This window comes from Xyrauchen texanus, chromosome 47, assembly GCF_025860055.1.
Source record: "Xyrauchen texanus isolate HMW12.3.18 chromosome 47, RBS_HiC_50CHRs, whole genome shotgun sequence".
Lineage (NCBI taxonomy): Eukaryota > Metazoa > Chordata > Actinopteri > Cypriniformes > Catostomidae > Xyrauchen > Xyrauchen texanus.
In genome coordinates, this window is record NC_068322.1 from 4,977,067 (window position 1) to 4,998,670 (window position 21,604).

General features: G+C 37.1%; 3 protein-coding genes and 1 long non-coding RNA gene across 4 annotated transcripts; 3 read left to right on the forward strand and 1 right to left on the reverse strand.

Annotated features, from left to right (window-relative positions):
• The first annotated feature begins 413 nt into the window (after positions 1-413).
• On the forward strand, positions 414-6,152 carry LOC127639075 (ubl carboxyl-terminal hydrolase 18-like). Its single transcript, XM_052120920.1, has 11 exons — positions 414-1,733; positions 1,804-1,934; positions 2,986-3,082; positions 3,261-3,397; positions 3,491-3,570; positions 3,760-3,894; positions 4,035-4,130; positions 5,064-5,216; positions 5,329-5,481; positions 5,604-5,638; positions 5,813-6,152. Exons 2-11 carry the CDS (start codon positions 1,859-1,861, stop codon positions 5,868-5,870), a joined length of 1,020 nt encoding a protein of 339 aa, XP_051976880.1. The 5' UTR covers positions 414-1,733; positions 1,804-1,858; the 3' UTR covers positions 5,871-6,152.
• A 210-nt stretch (positions 6,153-6,362) lies between these two features.
• lyrm5a (LYR motif containing 5a) lies at positions 6,363-8,054 on the forward strand. Its single transcript, XM_052120928.1, has 3 exons — positions 6,363-6,415; positions 6,664-6,729; positions 7,003-8,054. Exons 2-3 carry the CDS (start codon positions 6,685-6,687, stop codon positions 7,213-7,215), a joined length of 258 nt encoding a protein of 85 aa, XP_051976888.1. The 5' UTR covers positions 6,363-6,415; positions 6,664-6,684; the 3' UTR covers positions 7,216-8,054.
• Positions 8,055-13,679: 5,625 nt separating this feature from the next.
• On the forward strand, positions 13,680-16,672 carry LOC127639085 (uncharacterized). The gene is made up of 3 exons (XR_007969921.1): positions 13,680-13,836; positions 14,010-14,131; positions 16,501-16,672. It is a non-coding gene; the product is annotated as an uncharacterized LOC127639085 (long non-coding RNA).
• Positions 16,673-18,124: 1,452 nt separating this feature from the next.
• LOC127639083 (ADP-ribosylation factor-like protein 1) lies at positions 18,125-20,403 on the reverse strand. Its single transcript, XM_052120927.1, has 6 exons — positions 20,268-20,403; positions 19,648-19,785; positions 19,466-19,547; positions 19,274-19,385; positions 19,005-19,183; positions 18,125-18,901 (listed from the first exon to the last, which is right to left on the reverse strand). The coding sequence occupies exons 1-6, from the start codon at positions 20,269-20,271 to the stop codon at positions 18,871-18,873; spliced, it is 546 nt and encodes a 181-aa protein (XP_051976887.1). The 5' UTR covers positions 20,272-20,403; the 3' UTR covers positions 18,125-18,870.
• Between the last annotated feature and the right edge of the window lie 1,201 nt (positions 20,404-21,604).

Genomic DNA, 21,604 nt, shown 5'->3' on the forward strand with positions numbered 1-21,604 from the left:
CATTTCTAAACATAATAGTTTATTTTGGCAACTTAGAGTGTTTATAATACAAATAGAAACAAAATTATAACCAAGAATAAAAAAATCTACAGGTCAAAATGATTAGCCCTCTAATGTTAATTGTCAATAGTGTATCCCTTTTGCTTGATAACAGCCTTTAGTTGTTTGTTGTAGTTCTTAACCAGTTTTAGGCATTTCTCCCAAGGAGTCGCAGCCCATTCCTCCTTAGCAAATCTCTCAAGCTCCTCCAGATTTGTTGGTCTCCTGGCATGGACTCTAGTCTTCAGTGTGGCCTCATATTTACTAAGGGATTCAAGTCTGGGCTTTGTGCAAGCCAGTCAAGGACGTTCACTTTGCTCGTTTGGAGGTTGTTCTTCATCAGAAGTGAGGTATGCTTTGGGTCGTTATCATGCTGGAAGATGAAATGTCGACCCAAACCAAATTTTGTTGCAGATTGCCTGAGGTTGTCTTTCAAAATCTTCTCGTAGTCTTCCTTTTTTTGATTCCTTCGACCCTGATGAGATTCCCAGTTCCAGACGAACAGAAACATCCCCACAGCATTATGCACCCACCTCCATGTTTCACTGTGTGAATGGTGTTCTTTGGGTTGAGCGCCTCTCCCTTCTTTCTCCAAACATAGGCAACATCTCTATGGCCAAAGAGCTCTAGTTTTGTTCATCTAGTTTTTCATCTTTATGTATCTGACAAAAGGACACGTTTCCAGTATGCATTATTTTTCTCTAGGTTGTCCTTGGCACACTTCAGTCTAGCTTGGAGGTGTCTCTTCTTCAGAAGTTGAGTTTTTCTTGGTCTACAACCTCACAGTCCATTCCTGTGAGGACTCTAGTGACAGTCTTCAATGAGACATCAATCCCAGACTTGGCTAAATTATTCACTAGTGTCTTGGCAGTTGTTCTTGGGTCTTTAGAAACCTCTCTCACCAGTTTTTCTTTCCAAGGTTTTTGAAATCTTTCGTTTCTGCCTCTGCCAGTCTTGTTCTCCACTGTGTGGGTCTCTTCCAACTTCTTGATAATACTTCTCACGGCAGTTCTTGACATCTGAAAGCGCTTTGATAAACGTGTATATCCTTCTCCTGCTTTGTGAGCATTAACAATTCTTTTTCTCAAGTCTAAACAAATTTATTTTATCTTTGCCCTGATGACGGTTTTATATTACTTCACTAGTTCTTATGCAAGATACTAATCCTCAGTTTGAAGTGCAATTTAAAGGTTTAGGGGATTAATTATGTTAATTAGGCGAGTCATTGAATAACAGTGGTTGGTTCTGTAGCCAATCAAACAGATAATTTCTTAAGGGGGCTAATAATATTGACCTTAGCAGTTTTTTAAAAAGATTTTTTAATAATTATTTTATTCCAGGCTTATTGAAATAAATAAGGTTTCTCCAGAGGAAAAATATAATAAGAAATACTGTGTTAAAATGCCCTTGCTCTGTTAAACATCACTTGGGAAATATTTGAAAAATAATTAAAATTTCATAGGGGGGCTAATAATTTTGTCTTCAACTGTACTAAACATTAGTGCTGCTTTGTAGTCGCCCTAATGTTTTCATCACTCCGCACATGCAGTTAAGTTTGGTTTCAGTGACAGAAACTGACGCATGAATCGAAAGTGAAAGTAAAAATACAGTCTCTGTTTAGTCTTAGTGAAAGTCTGATTGCTGGGCAACAAATACAACTGGATTTGTATCTTGAAAAGGAAACATCGCTTCAGGTTAGTGCAACGTTTTAATAAATTGAATTTGCTGCAGTTCTAAATGTGTCTAATTCACGTCAACGAACAGCTTTCCATAGACGCAGCACAACAGAGAAGCGTTTGAACCTCGAACCTGTCTGTGAATGGGGGCATCCCAGACAAAAATGGACCACAGTTCCATTTTTTTTGTTCATTCATTGGACCATCGGAGTGCTTCTGGTAGGTTACAGTTCTTAAGGAAATTGTTCTTGGCTAAAAAACACAAAAATAAAAGTACATTCATAACGTTCAAATAGGTAGAAATATAAAGCTTTGATTTATATTAAATATTTATATGTATAATATTAGAATAGTACACTGATTCTTGAGAGAAGTGACAACACATGTTTTAAATCTTAGTTTTTATTTTTAATACTAATTTATTTTGAAATGGATGCATTTGTAGACAAAGGTATCAGCTTGCCATGTAATAAGGGAACCGGTTTTTATAAAAACGCCCCTTTTTCTGAGAATTTACATTTATTCACTTACATCTTACTGTAATTTGTGTCAACTCTTGTCAGACACACTAAAAATGTTAACATGCTATTTTAATTTGATCCATCCAATGAGAGTTGTTCAAGCTGTGACCGGAAATAGTCTACTTAAACATTGTTTGTTTAAAATCTAACAAATATATTAAACTTACCAGACATGTGTCCTACAGTTGCATCTATCATGAGCAGGAAGTTTGAAAGAGGTACTCAAGTGTTGACGCAATGTGAGGACACATCTTTGATAGGCAGATTTTTTATGGAAAATATAATTTAAATTGTACTTTATGTATTGTTTGATATCTTACAGTTCCCTACCTTTCATTTGACATTTATATTTATGATTTGTTTTTGCATTTTTAAACACTTTGTTTGGCAGTTTAATATTGTGACAGGTTAAGTTAAATGTGCTTCCAAGTATAGAGCATGCATTTTAAGTAATAAATGCCCTGAGTATACACATTTCCTTTAGATTGAACTTTTTCAGTATTTTTATTATTAAGGATTTCTTGATTTTGAACATAAAGAGGACATTTTGTATGTAGGACATCTTTTGTCCCTTATCTCAAGAATCAGTAAGTACTGATCTGTTAATAGCCTAAAGTTTGTTGATGAGTTTTATAATGTGTTATTATATATTATTATAAAACAATGCTTGCATTCAGTAGTCTAGTTATACAGATATCAACATATGTATATAATGCCGAGACTAATCAAATGATATATATTTTTTCCAGACGTTAGAGGCCTTTTTAACTACGGTCTGTCGTGTTGTGTTAATGCTTTGCTTCAGTCTTTTTCTGCCACATCAGAACTACTGGACATACTAAACAAGTAAACCTCCATTATATATCTTTCTCTATTGGATTTAGAGTAACACAACTTGTCCTTACAAGAGCTGCACACTTGCAAAGTATCCATGTTGTTCTGGGCCCATATCCATTTACTCATTTGGCAGATGATTTTATCCATAGCCAGTTAATATACTGTACTTTAATGTCTTATTTTTAAGATGGAATCCATCAGAAGAGATTAGGGAAAATAACATCCCCCTGCAGTTGAAGAATGCCTTGCAAGCCATTAAGGACACTTCAAATCCTTATCCACACAGATACTTCTTGGACTGCCTCAACAGTCACAACATAAGCCGTATGCATCTGGCTAAATTCACATTGTACTCTGTTTACATTTACATGCACACAATTTTGTAATTTCTTGGCACATTCTGTATTTGTGCTGAAGGGTACACTCAACACGATGCAGATGAAATCTTCCTCATTATACTCAATCTTAGCCAAAAGCAGATGCCTGATCAAGACTTGGTGGGTTATAATACTGACTCTAATGTCTAGAACAGCTACTTGAATATTGTTGAATTAAAAGTTGTCAAGGGATATAGTGTGACTGCATGAATTTGGTTTAGTGTGAGCTGGAAAGTCTATATATAGAGGGCTAAATGGTTTGGAAAATTTGAGATTTATATGTTTGAAGTCTTTGTTTTGCTCTCTCAGGCTAAGGAAATTCGCAGTCTATATGAAATAAAGATGGAGACCCGGGTGATGTGTTTAGAGTGCACATACATTCAACAAGTGCCCAACACTTCTTTCAGCCTTCCCTTGGCGATCCGTGAGGGTGGAAACAGCCTGGTAAATATTACAAACCATTTTCAAAAATTCATTATTTGTGTTCCATTGTATGCCTGTAATTTTGTATCAGTGACCATGTAAAATAATTTACACGGGTCATTACATGACCTTATGCAAATTACATTATCTAACTGCTACAGGAGAGCTGCATCCAGTCGTTTTTCAAGCGGCAAAACCTGCGGGAAGGTGAGGAGAGTTACTGTGACAGGTGTGGGCAGAAACAACCGTCCACACATGTAAGTCCTATACTTTTTTTTTTTTTTTTTTGAGTATCTAGCAAAATAATACAGTGTTTTATACAGTAAATGAATATCTGAGATATTAAGTGAATTAAGTGAGTGCTTGTAATGATACAGTTTTGTTACATTTAAATGTTGTGAAAGGATTAGTTCACCCAAAAATGATCATTCTCATCATTTACTCACCCTCATGCCATACCAGATGATTATATTTTTAGAAGAATGTCTCAGCTCTGTAGGTCCATTCAATGCTAGTGAATGATGGCCAGAACTTTGAAGCCCCACAAATCACATAAAGGCAGCATTAAAATAATCCAAACGACTCTAGTGGTTTAATCCATGTCTGACCAGAACAGAGAAAAATATAACTCCTGTTTCACTATAAATCTTGACATCAGCAGTCTCCTTGACGATCACGATTTCAAGCTCAAATACACTTCCTAGCACTATCTAGTGCTCTGCACATGCGTCATGCACTAGGAAGTGTAATCAACCTTAAAATCATGATCGTGACTGGATACTGCTATGGTAAGATTAACAGTGAAAAAGTAGTTACATTTCAGTCTGTTCTCACCCAAAACCCAACAAATTTCTTCTGAAGATGTTTAACCACTGGATTCATATGGATACGTTTTATGCTGCCTTTATGACACCATTCATTTGCATTTTATGAACCTACAGAGCTGATATATTCTTCAAAAAATCGTAATTTTTGTTCTGCAGAAGAAAGTCGTACACAGCTAGGATGGTATGAGGGTAGTAAATGAGGAGAGAATTTTTGGGTGAACTATTACTTTAATATTAATATAATAAAATGGCAGTATCAATTAGATTTTAGCACTGAAGCAAGTGAAGTATTTTTGAATTTTGCATTGGATTTTATGAATGCATTGTTTTGATTTTCTCTATTTATTTGTCAATTTTATGCAGGAGTTGAGGCTTGTCTCACTGCCTCAGGTTCTGTGTGTGCACATAAAGAGATTCAGAAATGACAATGGTTTCACCAGGAAACTCAACAGCAAAGTCACCTTCCCTAAAACACTTAATATGGGCACTTTTGATGCTGCAGGACAATCAGAAAATGTACATTTATTGTATTTTTTATTGGCCACAGAGCTTTGGCAGTGTCATAATGTCAAATTATTTTCAACTGCACTTGATTTATGTGTGTATGCATTTTAATACTTTGTTATAGGAGGTATCTGGTTCTCTCCAGGCTGATGAGCATTATAATCTCTATGCAGTTATAGTGCATATAGGAACTGCCATGTTTGGCCACTATACTGCTTACATCCAGCCTAGTCAGGAATTGACATGGTACTATGCTGATGACAGCACTGTTCGTCCAGTAAGAGACAACAATAATCTGATTTACTAATCTGATGCCAGTTTTATCTAAAACTAGATGGCTTAAAATAAATGAATATCAGCACTGATTGGTGTTTTAATCTTTGTATTCATCTGTCTTAGGCAACCTGGGCGAATGTGCAGGACACATATGAAGGGTACATTAAACATTTTCAAACATGTTAATTCACTTATATACTTTTCTGATCTCTCTAGAGACATTCATATGAAGAACAACACTCGAATACCTTACATATTTACTTTATTCTGTATCTGTTTTTCCCCCCAAGACCTCTCTGAGTGTTTGTTTATGATTTTGTGCACTGTTTTAGAGGAAAGACAGCTTACTTGCTTCTGTACCGGAAAATGAGCAGGAATGCATCTGGATGACGAACACTACAGCCCTTGATGGTTTCCAAATGACAGAGCATTATATGGTTGAATGCATTGAATGCACAGAATATTGCAATAATATAATTAAAGTGTTTATTTTTAAATGTTGTGTAATAAAATCAATAGAGATTTTTAAGAATGTAAATCATCCATAATATATTAAATCTTATTTATAATGGCCCTATATGTTGATTGTGTTGGAAAGCATTATATTGTCTTTTGGCACTGAATGTAATGTGGGTGGTTTGGATATTGCTCAAAGAAAAAAATAAAAATATGTTTTGGACAATGTTGCCTGTGATCTCGGAATGAAACCCACAAACGCATACACCCGAAAACACAAGAATTAAAACATACAGTGCTGAAACTGTTTACTCGAGTGTAAACATGTACAATTTACAAGCTGCATACTGGATTGGTTTAAAGCTGCCGTGAGACTTTTATTTTGAAAAGTCCTCATGTCGCTTGACTCTTATTTTGAAAACCCACCATTTTCGTAGCACGTCTTCAGCAAACACAGATGTTATGATCTTGACTTGTAGGTGAGCAATGCCAGTATTTTAATAAAACGCATATTTCTTATAGAAAATGAAGATAATGTGCTGTCCTCAGTATTCATATATCAGTATATGACCATATAATAGAAATGCAATAGGAAGTACAGTGCTGCAGACACATTGTTGACGAGTGTTGCTTGCTCTGAATGTGGTAGAATTAGACATAATTTTGTGCTGTATTATATCGATTGTTTTTCTGTCTGCTTTGGGTTTATTCTCTGGATCCATCTCAGGATCAAGAGAAAAAAGACAAAATGAGCAATCCATTCAGAGGAGAGGTGTTCAGATTGTACAAAAATGTAAGAATCATCTGACAGATTCCTTTTGCTTTCTTTATCCATGATTCTCCTTACCTTTTTTATAAATAGTATGGTCCAGTGGTAATTAAAAAAAAACTTGTATTAGACTTAAAAATTGAAATCAGCCAAAATATCACAAATCAAAGATGTGCAACATTGAAAAAACTCAATTATAATATTAACTGCTTCACTAATCTTCTTTTACATATAAATACATTATTATTATTATTATTATTATTATTATTATTCATTAATTTATTATTAATTTTAAAGCTTCTCTACCTGGGACGAGACTATCCAAAAGGCACTCAGTACTTCAAGGAGCGTCTGAAAACAGCTTTCATGAAGAACAAAGATGTCACAGATCCAGAGAAAATCAAAAAGCTGATTGACCGTGGCGAGTTTGTGATTAAAGAACTTGAGGCACTTTATTTCCTCAGGAAATACAGAGCAATAAAGAAACGCTACTATGATCCAGAGCACTAATCTCTGTTGCAGTACATGTGCCATAATGTATATGTGAACAGAATCAAAAGTTACATTACTTTCAGTGGATGCATTGTAAGTATTTGAAAGTCTGTATCCAATGTGTTGTATAATAACATATTTGAACATAAATGTTTATTTTTACTGTTACTGCTGGCTTCTTGTTAGATTTGTGAAACATGTAAGTAAGCTTTTTATGTATATGTACGTATATATGTACAAAACAAAAACAATTGCACATAGTTAAGTAATTTGCTAGTCTGTTTCAGTTTTGTAATATTGTAAGCAGGAGTTTGCATAGGGAGCTTCACGTCACAGAAAGCAAGATTGTTTATTCCAACTGACTTCTCCAGCTCGTGCACCATGTCAAGCATGCCCGCACTGCCAGAAACTTTTAGGTGTAAATAATAGTAATAGTTATGGGAGTAGTGTGAGTGTCATGTCAGTCAGAGTACCCATTAGACAGAAGTACAGATATGAGAGAGGGTACCAACTATCAGCCAGCCAAGGTCTGTTACAAAACAATCAACAGGTGTGTTCTGTTACTTATAAGGCTATTGTACATTTCTGTGCTGCCTATGGATTTTATGGATTTCCACCCCTACCCACCTGCCTAGCTTTACCTCATTCAGGACAAAATCATCCATGGTTCTCTCAGTTGGACCTGTTGTCCAGTTAAGTCCACTTGATGCCTTTGTGAGGTTACAACTGTGTGTCGTCAGAGCCAGTGGCCTGCTGTTCTCTGGTAATGGATGGTACATCTTTGCCCCAATGCATACCCACAGAGAAAGGTCCAACCCGGGTGGCAGCCCTGCCAAACTGCCCTAAAGCTCCTACACTCTGTGATACATTTTAATAAAAAAATATAATTATATAAAAATCTACTGTAACCATGCTGACTTTTGAGTTAGTGCAGGGAAACAGGACCACAAGAGAAAATAGGCCAAGCAGAGGTCGTCTAATCACACCAATGATACTAATAGCAGCCTGTTGAGGAACACAGACAGGCTTGGTGGGTTTATGCCATCAACCACTCTGTTTAAATCAATGTATTAATCTGTAAATATTTTTTAACATACCTGTAGGATCCCTCCCATTAGAGATGCAAGGCCAGCAATTCCAATGCACACAACACCATAAAACATGCCTGTATTGGGGGGTGCATTATCAGACAAATTAGTCAGAATGGTTGATTGTGAATTAATGGGCTTTAAGTGTAAATAGTCACTCACTCATGCCCTTTGAAGCCCAGGAGAGTTGCCTCTCTGACAGGCTGAGGTATGGCTGGATCAGATCTGCAGTAGTTACTGCAGCCATGGCGTTTATACTGGAGGAGACAATACTGTAGCCAAATGGTATAATACATATAGGAAAACCCTTTTCAAAGCACTGTTATGTAAGGAAGGGATTGTTCATACCAAAACAAACCACTAACATGTGTTCAACAGAATGCTACATTAAGTCACATGTATGGAGAGAAAAAAAAAGAAGCAGTGTGGCTAACACATTCTGCCAAACATCTCCTTTTGTGTTTTGTATGAAAGAAAATCAAATGGGTTTGGAAACACATAAGCTTGAGTAAAAACAGAACTGCTTTTTTTGGGTGAACAATAATTTAAAAATTAACAAACCTTAAAGTGCCACTGTAAGCTGCTGCCACAAACAATCCTGGCACACCAGGGTATTCATTCAGGATATCCAACACCAGGTATGGCATAAGCTTATTATATCATAGAGAGATATACATTTAGAGTTACTGATCTTGTACAACAATATTCATGCAAAAAAATCAATGCTGCGTCATGTTAATAATCCATTTTATAATTTAATTTGAGATGCTCAGTGCTTCAGAGGAGCAAATGGACTCTCATTACTGTGAGATGTTGTACCTGGTCTTAACCGGACACCTTTCTTGCTGTCCATGGATCACAGTTCTTATAACGGAGTCAATCATCATATAACTCACTCCCATAGGTTGAGCAGAGTCACTGATAATAGTGGAGATCCCGCCCAGCTACAGCACTGATTGGACGATGAGAGCCAAGAGCCCGTCCAACATGATGCCCACCTGGAACACATCCGTCCAGACCACTGCTTTGAGACCACCCTGCCAGGGAAAGGGATAAATATCTTATAATGTCCAGTACATGGTCAGTATACATAGACTATTATTGATTTTAAACACAACTGTATATAAATGTACATATGTCTATTATTTTGCAGTATTGATAATGTAGAGTGACCCGACCATTGTTCCCACAATTTGTTGCTTGTGTTTTAGTGTACAGTAGAGTGTGCAGACCACTCCAGTTGATATCAGCACCCCAGAGATCTATACCTGTGACTGAGAGGTGGACAAAGAGAAGAGTATTCACCACATAGCGGACTATCAAAAACACTTAATGCACCATTCACTTAAATAGAGATTGAATGCCGGACAAATGCAGTTCAGTTTCAGGAAACAAAGCAAAGTCTTCTGGCTCAAGAATAAGGTTATACAAGGATAAAGTTGGTTATTGGATACTTGTTTGTGTTTATTACAGAACCTGTACAAATTTCTACCTTGGTTTAAAGCCAAAGCTGCAGCATAAATGACCAGACCTGTGTAAAGTACCTGAAAAATGGCAAATCTTAATATTTAGTGAAGAAATAGCTCCCCATGCTAACAATTGCAGGTTCATTTCAGATCAGATATGAAACATTTGTATTAAACATTGCCTGTGTCATCACATTGGATTATCTCACCTCATTGGTGCTAGTTATATCTTTGTTATTATTCTCTCTCAGTAATCACATTATTTAGTTTGATCTTGCTTTATACAGCTGATTTTGGTTATTTATCAGCCAGTGTGGCATACAATATATGGTCTAGTAAATGTTGTTTTAAAATAAATACAAATATTAACTACTACCACAGTTTCTTTTTCATCTTTGTGTATTTAAATTATATGTTTTAATGCTTTTTATTTGTTGTATAAAACCACATACTGATAAGTTAAGCAAAGCAGTCTTTGGTCATCTTATATAAATGACAAGCCAAAGCATATAATTTTAACATTTACATTTATGCATTTGGCAGACTCTTTTATCCAAAGCAACTTACAGTGCAATGATTACAGGGACAATCCCCCTGGAACAACCTGGAGTTAAGTGCCTTGCTCAAGGGCACAATGGTGGTGGCCATGGGGTTCAAACCAACAATCTTCTGATTAACAGCCCTGTGCTTTAGCCACTACGCCACCACCATTTTAATGGTTTGTATTAGTAGCTATTAATGGATCACATAGGTTTAAAAAATAAAAATAAGTTTAATGCAATGTATTGAGAAACAAAGTAGAAAGCAATTGCTTATATTTCATATTTTACAGTTTAATGTGCAAAGTTTTGAAAATCAAAATGAGTAAAAATAATTAACTTTTACCATTTACTTCCATTGTAAATACCTCTGTAATCCAGATTTTTCTTGTTTTCCACTTCGAAATTACATTTTGTGGTCATCAGCATTATGATACAAATGCTATTGATTGATTTTAACTTGTATTGAACCCAAAATAAGTGACATGAACAGCAATTTTTTTCACTCAATAAAAACATTATATAAAAAAAAAAATTCTACGCGAAAGTTTCTCGTGCACACGCGAAAGTCTCTTTGATTATTTTTTTTTTTTTTTTGCACAGGTCACTTCGGGGGCTCCGTACAGTAGTGTACATTTTAAATTATTTATTATTTTAAGTAGGCTGTAACAGTCACTGCTACCAAAAACAACCAGTCTTCTGCTGAGTGAAAATACAAAAACATCTGTGGCTGCCAGCACCAACATCTTTAAGTCTATGAGCGTCTCAACCGGCAAACAAAAGTTATCCACACACTCGCAGTCTTCAGCAGGTCTACTTGCACACTAGAAGCCAAACGCCGCAAATACGTAAGACAAGTGGGTGAGTAGGCAAGCCCAAAACCGCAAGTGGGGATATTGGGACAGTGCCATAATATCTGCGTGAAAGATTACGCTTGAGACTTTCCTTTTGAAAAACAGTAAAAGTCACTGCAATACCCATAATGCACCATTCAACATGACGGCCTCCTGAGACGGTATGTATACTAATGTGACGTCATCGTGACGTTTTACACAAACAGAAGGCGCCAGACTTGATTGCATGGAGGGAAGAACGCAGTGTTCAAGATGCCGTCTACCTGCTGTGTTATAAATTGCAATAGTCGTTCTCACGATAGAAGTGGCATAAAGCTTAAGAACGGAAAATCCTTTTATCGTTTTACAGCGTGGAAAAATAATAGTACAAGCCATGTTTCAGAGGTGACAAAAAGGCGACGAATGGCATGGATAGCAGCAGTAAGGAGGCCCAAGATTACCTTCGATAACACTCCACCACACATGATGGTGTGTTCAAAGCATTTTCACAAAAGTAAGTTACAATTACTCTCTGTAAATGTTATTTTGTGAGCAAATAACCAGCGTGTTTTGTTTGATTTAACCAGACCATTAGATTTGACGTTAAGCCAATGTTAATTGTTAACTAGCATGAAATGGCTAGAAAATTAGCTTAAGTTACCAATGTACTAAAGCGTAACGTTAATCAGTTTTAAATGTTGTACATCTATGCTACATAGCAATTTATTTGGTGCCTGTGTTTGCAGGCAAACCTGCCTATGAAATGTTGGAGTGTGATCCTGACTGAGCCCCTTCTCTGTACCTCGGCCATACTGAGGTCAAAGCTACGAACACAGACCGGTTCAAGCGGTTTAGGAGAAGAGCGATGAGGTCACAACAACAGCAACCCCCATCGCTAGGCACTGACCACACTGGTCCTGAGGCTGAGTTGGATAATGCAGCACCTTTATACCCAGGTAAATAGTAAAAGAATACAATATATGTTGCCCCCTGTGTATATCTAATCTGGATTACTTTGGAATAAAGGTTGTGATATGACACAATTTATTTTATTGTTACTGTCGGACAACGCTACACCTGCAACTGAGATGGAAGGTCCCATGAATCCACCCCCATCGCCGGGCACTGTCCACACCGGTCATGAGACTGAGTTGAATGAAGCAGCACATTTGTTCCTTGGTAAATATTGGTAACAGACGCAAGTAGACCAGCGTGCCAGTGATAAGCAGAACACCGAGAACTGTGGCTTTCTTCAGAAGCTCTCGCCTGGAGACCTAGTGTTAGCGGACCGTGGATTTGATATTAAAGAAAGTGTTGCCCTTGTGGGTGCTACAAAAGATGTGGAACAGACCAGGAAGTTAGCTCATGTCAGGATCCACGTGGAGCGAGTGATAGGGGGTATACGCTCTAAGTCTAACATATTAAATGACACAATACGCCTGGGATTTGTGGTGCCTTGTGAGGGGGAGGATAAGACTTTGCTGGATAAAATTGTGGTTGTGTGCTGTGCTTTGACCAATATGTGTCCAAGTATTGTTGTGAAGCCGTCATGTTAGAATTATACACCATGCTCACATCTAATATGTAAATATGTTGTTTTTTTTCAAAAGATTTTGTAATGTCACTTCTTACATGTAATGATTTTTAGCCATCTCTGTAAATAAAATACACAAAGACTGAATGAAATTCTGCCTCCTTTATCTGTATTAAGGACGAATTGTGCAAAATCAGTGTTATTTTGTTGCAAACACAATTACATAACTTAAATAGTAGTAACAACCAACTTCATTTCAGTTTCTTTACATATTTAACATGTTAATACATTTAGATGAAGACATTTATAAAGAGTCCATAGAAAAGACAACTGGAAATGTATGAGGTAGGTTGTGGGTGATATGTCACAGACATGTGCAAGCATCGCATTGCCATAACTCTGGCTGGACACAAATATAAGTAAACACTTTGAAGTTTGAATGATGTCCTCCTATGAACAAAATGACGGAGTATGTTTTTATGTTTCCACTGTTCGATCGCGCCCGCGCGAGGAGTGTGGTGCTTAAAACATTAGCATACCGTTGAACGGACGAGTTTTCTGCCCCACTTTTACAATCTCCAGGTCCTGGACCCATCCATCTGTAAAAAAGACCTGGGCCTGCTGCAGCGACTTGAAGTTACTGAAAACTTCGTGTGTGTGTATGCACTAACATTTAATATCATATAGTTGTATGTATATATATATGGGTGCTGAAAGTTGGGCAACAGGTTGACCTCCCCTGACCAGTCACTATGCTCGTAAGGATACAGTCCTTTGATTCCCTTTATTTTCTCGTCATACCTCGTCTTTGCATTAGGATTTAGTTTTAGGCGGTGTCGTCCGACAATGTTTTCTTTAGACCGCTGCATTTTGTAGGTTTATAGTCTGTTTTTCACGCTTTTTATTATTTTCATGCCAGAACACTAGCCTGCTATGCGATGCCAGCCCATGTAAACTGGCCAAACACACCCATAATTCTTTGCGTTCTGATGACGTTGCCGCCCAGTTGGTCACATGTCTTAGCAATTCGCAACAATTTCACAGCCGTTGATGCCAAATCTAGTTTTTTGTTTTTGAGTCGCGGCTGTTACTGGATTTCTGTTTTTGGTCGTCTGATAATTCAGTAAAATGAAGCTCAAAACCAAGCCCTCATCTCATAATTCAGAAAACACTTTCCAGGTAAGTTTAATTTACAATTGTTATGTTTCATATAGTTTTGGACATGAACTGGCATGTGATGTTTTTTATTGCACATGATTAACAGTATTTTTAAGATATAAATTTGTATCTATAAAGTGTTATATCCACTTAGTATGATACAAATAATTTTCCTTACTCATATTTCCTCTCAGTTCTAATGTTTTCAGAGGAATCGACTTCGTTTCAGTTTCGCGCGTTTTCTGAGAGGCAGAAATGTCGTAACGTAAACAGAAATGTCATCCATCGAATTGATCGGAAGGGAAGTTATGCGGAGGTATGTTTATTACAGGTCATTTCATTTTTAGTCATATTATACAATAACTAACTGCTAAATTGTATGGTTAGATTAAATCTGTTTGACGAATTCTGTCGATTATTTTCCCAAACAGCAGAATTATTATTATTATTATTTATTTTAGGGTATATCAAAATGGATACCTGAATTTGTTTGTGTGTGTGTGTGTGTGTGTGTGTGTGTGTTGTGAAACGTCCATTCTCTTGTTCAGAAATATGTACAACATATATGCACTGGCGGCCAAAAGTTTGGAATAATATACAGATTTAGCTGTTTCGGAAGGAAATTGGTACTTTAATTCACAAAAGTTGCATTCAACTGATCACAATGTATAGTCAGGACATTACTGATGTAAAAAACAGCTCCATCACTATTTTAAAAAAGTAATTTTTAATCAAATCAAGACAGGACCCATTTCCAGCAGCCATCACTCCAACAAGTTATCCTTGAGTAATCATAAATATCTTGGTACTAGAAAAACACTTGCCATTATATCAAACACGGTTGAAAGATATTTGGTTTGTTAAATGAAGCTTAACATTGTGTTTGTGTTGCCACAGTATGTAACAGACTGGCATGTCTTAAGGTTAATATTAGGTCACAATATCGCTTTCTCTAGAAACACAACAGTCAATCCTTGTTTTGAGGAATGAATGCTATACAATGCTTGAAATTAGCAAAAACAACTGAAGATTGCTTACAAAGGTGTACACTACAGTCTTCAAAGACAACTGGCTCTAACAAGGACATAAAGAGATGTGGAAGGCCAGATGTACAACTAAACAAGAGGATAAGTACATCAGAGTCTCTAGTTTGAGAACTAGACGCCTCACATGTCCTCCGCTGACAGCTTCATTGAATTCTACCCGCTCAACACCAGTTTCATGTACAACAGTAAAGAGAAGACTCAGGGGTGCAGGCCTTATAGGAAGAACTGCAAAGAAAAAGCCACTTTTGAAACAGATCAACAAAAAGAAAAGGTTGGAGTGGGCAAAGAAACACAGACATTCGACAACTGATAATTGGAAAAGAGTGTTATGGATCTTAACCCCATTGAGCTTTTGTGGGATCAGCTTGACTGTCTGGTGTGTGAGAAGTGCCCGACAAGACAGTCACATCTATGGCAAGTGCTACAGGAAGCGTGTGGTGAAATGTCACCTGAGTATCTGGACAAACTGACAGCTAGAATGCAGAGAATCTGCAAAGCTGTCATTGTTGCACATGGAGGATTTTTTTTATGAGAACTCATTGAAGTTGTTTAAGAAGTTCTGAACATTTTACAACAATTATAATAGTAATTTGTCATGTTATTAATGTCCTGACTATACATTGTGATCAGTTGAATGCTGCTTTGGTGAATAAAGGTACCAATTTATTTCCATAAGAGCAAAATCTGTACATAATTCTATACCTTTGGCCACCAGTGTACATTTGCAAATTTTTTGCAGTTGCGTTGGATAGGAACTATTTGTTCTTCTGCTCATTTTAATGTGAGAATTGCTGAAAGACACAAGCAAAAAGACACTGCTTGAGCTGTCTGCACTTGTTTAAACAGAGGGAGCATTGCAAGAATTTACAAAATGAAATACATTTTATAGAGATATCAGTATTGATATTGGCCTTTATAGGTCAAAAAAGAAAATATGTGGCATCAACCATTCCTAGCTCTGATGGTCGATAACAGGGTTATGTTCTATGATATAGAAATAAATCAAACAATATTTTGATTCTTAAGCCACTTTTTGTATTGTAGAAATGCTTAACTTGTCTGCTGCCACATTACATGTACATGATGTAATGTATTTGAATTATCTATATTATAATATTTATTTTATAGTTGTATTCATTTTAATTATACTATACAAAATTATCTTTTATTTGGGGGGCCTTTTTCAGTAAATATTAATATATGTGACTCGTTTGATTAATCCACACAAACATTTGTATCGATTGACAGCCCTTTTATATAAATAAAATGCCTTGATGTATGAAAATTATATAACAGTGTATATGTTGAACTGGATTTTGGAGGAAAAGTAGCCAACAAGTGTCCAGCATACATAGGAAGTCCTTTAATAGTTTAAAAAGCATCTCAGGACACACCTCATTAAGTTAGTGTGCAGAGCTCCTATCTAGTCAAAGGATGGCAACTTAAAGTAGCTACAATCGAAGATTGTTTTCATTTGTTTACACATTTTGATCACTACATAACTCCTGTACTTCCATTTGAGTCATTTCATAGTTGACTTCAGTATTATTCTAAAATGTGGAAAATGGTAGGAATAAAGAATATAGCAGTAGGTGTGTCCAAACTTTTACTGAAAGTGTGTCATGTACTCTCTTTTCAGGTCATATCGATTCACATCCGAGGTACCCTCAATCCTGGGTGTGGCTGACCACCTCTCAGATCTTCGGCCTTCTGTTAGCTGCTCAAAAACCAGAGGATGTGGTGACCTTATGGAATTCTTAGGAGAACCCACATATAACCAAACAGCCGGTTTCCTCTCAAACAACCTTTATTAGAAGGCAAGAGACCTAAAAACTTGCATTTAAAACTTTCTTTACATACATAGACCGAGCTTAATGTCTCTCTTTTTTCATTTCTAAACCCTGCTTTGAGAGCTGGTTTTATCCTTCTGTTACCAACTGCAGTGACTACTGACTCATTGTTTAGCAGAGATGGACCACATGTATTAAAATCAATGCGAGGAATGGGAACGGTTAATTGATGTAGAAAAGGAAGTACCTCCTTACAGATAAAAGAGCCAATCACCTTTTAGTCAGTCAACTTGGCAACGTGCATGCGCATTCGCTGAACCAGCCTGAAAAATATAATTTTTCAGGCGTTTTCTGAGCTAAAGCACGATTTATGATACAATTGTTGATGCTGTTTTTTTTATCATAATCTTGACCAACCATTTTGGTCTTTCCCCATTCAAGTAGATAGGAACTTTAATTTTATGATGTTTGTTTACATAAATAGCAGCTCTGCATGCCTGGCAGCATTCCAAAGATGGCCACTGAGTGGACTTACTAGCCTTGAAAAAGACTTTGGTTTCAGTTGCCATTCACATTTATTTTATGGAAGAATGATGCAGTGAAAGGAATGGTGACTTGAGGTTAGCATTCTGCCAAACATCTCCCTTTGTGTAGAAGTAAAAGGTGGTTCGAACAACATGATAGTAACTGAACCATGACATCTCTAATTACTGTAGATGGATCCCTTGTTGGAAAGTCCTCTGCTTTGACCACTTCTATATAATGTTTTGATGTCTTGAAGACATCCAGTTTAGTGCTCTAATTTTACATTTTGCAGAGAACCTGTGATTTTCAAGTTCCTGGGAGGCATAGCTGTGGATCTTGGCAAAGATCGACTTGGACCTTACCTGACCACCATTATTGCGCTTCTCTACAGAGAGCTGGACAGCACATATGGCAACCAAGGCAAGACCCAGAGTTATTTAGAGTATAAACTGAAATAACAGAACAAGCATCTTCAAATCTGCATTGTGTCGATACCTCATATGCCTTGCTACCGCAACCAGTGACTTAAACTGACATTAGTATTCAATTTTGATTCTTATTGGCTTCTTTCAGACCCCACATTGAAGAACCTGGCTCAGGAGTTGAGTTGTTAAAGAAGCTGTTTTGTCTGGAGTGATTCTCTCTGGACTTTTGCCAAAGTCCAGAAAGAAGCTGTCAAGGCCAAAAAGAGGAAATTTTAAACTGCGTTCAGGACATACTGCAAAGACACCAAAACGCAGCTCGCTGAGGGATTTAGCCATGATCCAGTGAACGGTTTCTCTGGTGCTTAATGTTTCTGCAAACTAAGGCAGCAAAGGTGGCCGTAAATCCCAAGAGACCTGAGTCATGTACTTAAATTCATGTTGTATCAAACCTATATGATTTTCTTAGGTGGACCACAAAAGGCCAAATGACAGCCCCAGTCATATTCACTTTTACTGTATGTAAAAAAAATTAATAAAAAAAATTATGCAATAAAATAAAATTGTGACTGAGGCTAACATTCTGCAGAACATCTTTTGTGTTCCAGAGAAGTCAGTCATGTGTTTGGAACAACACGAGTAGTGAGTATATGACAGAGTTTTCCTTTTTGGGTGAAGTACGCCTTTAACCATTGATGATCTCATCACCCTATGTTTATACTCACTATAAACATGCCCGGCATTATTTGATGATGTATATAATGCAATGCACACATTGACTCCACGTATTTATTTGATAGCCATAGCACAGGAGTGCTCTCCCCCGTCCACGTGCAAATATAAATGTGCCATTACAAATCCAATTCATACAAATGACAGTCTTAAATATCTACCCAGTAAGTATATCAAACTCAACTCAATATACCAGCTGCACTGATTCTTTTCATTCAGGAAAAAGGCTCAATTTAAAAAGCGAACACCATTATGAATTATAAATGTAGTGGATACCGCAAAAGTCTACAAAGCGGCAGTACTGACAATAAGCAAATAAAAAAAAAAAAACTAACAAAAACAATTAAGCGTTGATGTGTAGTCCATTTGCTTGATTATTCACCCAGCTTTGTGGACACTGATATCCCTGTTCTGGAAAGGCAGGGGGCATGGTCTTCACACAATAGGAAGAATGCAGGCATTGGTCCAAAGGACAGCCAATAAGAAGTCTCTTAAGTTCACACATCAGGGGTATTTACAAGGTATTTTGTGAGTGTGCATTTACTGCCTGCTCTTTAGCGACTCCACAAGCCTGCAATGTGAGAGATTGAGGAAAACAAGGCATGAACTCAGTGAGTATCAATCACAATATGCATATATACTAAAAATAAACAATTCCTTAAAAACAGAACTACCATTCCATTGCTTCATCCAAGCCAGTGCCTTTGGTTGCAGATGTCTTGAAAATCTGCCACTTCCTGTCTTTGAGTGCAGGTAAGCCGAGAGAGTTTGCCACCTCAGTAGGGGTCATAGCCTGTTCCATGTCCTGCTTGTTGGCGAACACCACCAGGATGGCTTTCTTCAGCTCCTCCTCCTAAGAATTTTTTTTATATGTGTCAAGAATTGCCTTGACAACAGTTATCTAATAGTGTTAGATAATAGAAACCACAGCTATCTGACCAACCTCCAACATGGCCACCAGCTCAGACTTGGAGATGCCCATCCTGTCACGATCACTGCTGTCCACGACGTATATCACTGCATCTGTGTTGGAATAGTAGCACCGCCAGTATGGCCTGGGAAGGAGACAGGTCAGATCTTCAGCTTTGGTTTCTTTAAACTGACAACAAATTAAGCAGAAGAAATAAAACCATACCTGATACTTGTCTGTCCACCCAGATCCCACACTTGGAACTTTAAGTTCTTGTATGACACTGTCTCCACATTAAAACCAATGGCTGTGTGTTTGAGAGAAGAAAAAAAAAAAGCAGCACATTAGATCACGCATACAGCTTTTTTTTTTCTGAATACAGGCAGCACATGACTCTAAACACATACTAGGAATTGTGGTGACCACTTCTCCCACTTGCAGTCTGTACAGTATAGTTGTTTTTCCGGCTCCATCCAGGCCCAATATGAGGATTCTCATCTCTCTGGTGCCAAACAGGCCAGAGAAGAGGCTGGAAAAGAAGCCTCCTGTAGCGATATGATACATATATTCAATTATACCACTATGATTATCACAGACCAGAAAATAACAAGACGAGCTCATGTCATACACCACTGTCACTCGCATCTGCTAGTCATTTGTACCTCAACAATAAATCATTCCATCAATAACATATCGACTTATAATGCAGTTTGTAGTCACTGTATTGCATGAGCATCATATTAAGTATCTCTCATCTCACACAGGAATTACGCCAAACACAACTTAAATACTGCTGAACCAAAAAAAAAGTAACAAAACAGACCAGTGTGTTTTATAATGAACTTTTCTATATTGGATGGGCTATTTTGTTGTCTACCATGCTAGCAAACAAACAGGTTAGCATTATGCGAACCAATGCGTAATGAACAAACTCCCCGTGTAAACACAGAAAAACGTGCGTGAAAGGTTATTTTTTTAGCCAGATACGTTATAGCCAACAAAGCTGTTATAATTCATATAAACATACCCATTTCAGATGAATTCCTTTATTAGCTCTTTCTCTCAAGAAAGCAGAGCCGTGCAAACACCGCCGTCCTCGAATGACGTGTCACATGTGAACGAGCCGCTTTACTGTAGATTCACCGCGTGCAGATTCGACACTCAGCTGCGAAATAATAATAATAATAATAATAATGAACTAATAACAATATTAATAAATCACCCATGTTAAAAATGTGATTTAAAAATCTAAAATGAGTACAACTTTAAAGTAAAAAATCTTAGGAACGTTCCTGGGCATGCTGGGCAGCTATTTCAATGTAAACAAGCAGCATTTAAGTACAGCTCCCTATCTACTTGAATGGGGAAAGAACAAAATCTTCAAAACGGTTGGTTAAGATTACAATCAAAGAATATATTTAAAATCAGCAATAAAAACTGACTACATGTCATAAATTGCGCAAAACAAAAACATGCTATGGTTCAGCTATGCCCATGCGCTATCTTGAGTTGAATATCAGGTGATATCTGTATCTAAACTGTGATTAGCTCTTTTACCTGTAAGGTGGGAAGATTTATTTTCTACACCCATTGGTTGTTCCAATTTCTCCCACTGATTTTAATACCAGTGGTTGGTCTCTGGTTAAGAGCTAGGGAGGAGTAAAACAAGATTGCTTAACCAATGGTGTGAGTTAGGGGTGGGCTCTCTGCTTCTGACCAATGGAAGACAGGGGAGTGTTTTGGAAAACTGTTTGCAAACAATCATCCAAATGAGGTATGTGACTTCTTGTTCAGCTGTTTTACCCCATCTGTTTAGAGCTGGAGAACCGAAAATTAACTAAATATAAATGTTGTTCATTTCTGACTTTAGTTTTTTCATGACAAGGGAAATAACAAAGCACATTTCATAATGATAATCACTGCATTTTGTAAGTGTTTCATAAATGTGTCCCAAACTTCTCTGGATTAGTAAACAGATTAATACGTGTGTTTCCAGTAACTAAGTAGCAAACTGAAGGGCAATAAATAAATCTTAATTCGGGTCAGAGGTCATGGGTCTTGATTTAGTTTATTTTTCAGTTTTTTTTGGGGTCACATCACATCAGTACTGCAGGTGAGGTTTCAGTATGACCTGCTGTTGTCTCAGTATCCGTCTCAGTGTTGCAGACTCAACACTCACTTTGCTCAAAAGCGTCCTGAAGGACCTTAGAAGTTTTGACACCCTGTAAAATCCACTTGTAATCATCTTTCATTTCTGCTGGAAAAGAAAATGAGCATTTATTTGATGTTGTATTTGGATGGTTGCCGCTGTACATCCCCTGTGTTTTGTATGCCCTGCTTTCACTTTAAATAGTCTTGAAGTTT

What these genes read in the sequence shown, in the direction of transcription:
- lyrm5a (XM_052120928.1), top strand. Translation starts at nt 6,685, where the DNA reads ATGAGCAATCCATTCAGAGGAGAGGTGTTCAGATTGTACAAAAAT. An exon ending in TGTTCAGATTGTACAAAAAT is followed by an intron (nt 6,730 to 7,002) that starts GTAAGAATCATC and finishes TTAATTTTAAAG; the next exon opens with CTTCTCTACCTGGGACGAGA.
- LOC127639075 (XM_052120920.1), top strand. Translation starts at nt 1,859, where the DNA reads ATGGGGGCATCCCAGACAAAAATGGACCACAGTTCCATTTTTTTTGTT. An exon ending in CTACTGGACATACTAAACAA is followed by an intron (nt 3,083 to 3,260) that starts GTAAACCTCCAT and finishes CTTATTTTTAAG; the next exon opens with ATGGAATCCATCAGAAGAGA. An exon ending in AGAAACAACCGTCCACACAT is followed by an intron (nt 4,131 to 5,063) that starts GTAAGTCCTATA and finishes AATTTTATGCAG; the next exon opens with GAGTTGAGGCTTGTCTCACT.
- LOC127639083 (XM_052120927.1), bottom strand. An exon ending in AGTGGTCACCACAATTCCTA is followed by an intron (nt 19,548 to 19,647) that starts GTATGTGTTTAG and finishes TCAAACACACAG; the next exon opens with CCATTGGTTTTAATGTGGAG. An exon ending in TTGGATGAAGCAATGGAATG is followed by an intron (nt 18,902 to 19,004) that starts GTAGTTCTGTTT and finishes CTCACATTGCAG; the next exon opens with GCTTGTGGAGTCGCTAAAGA.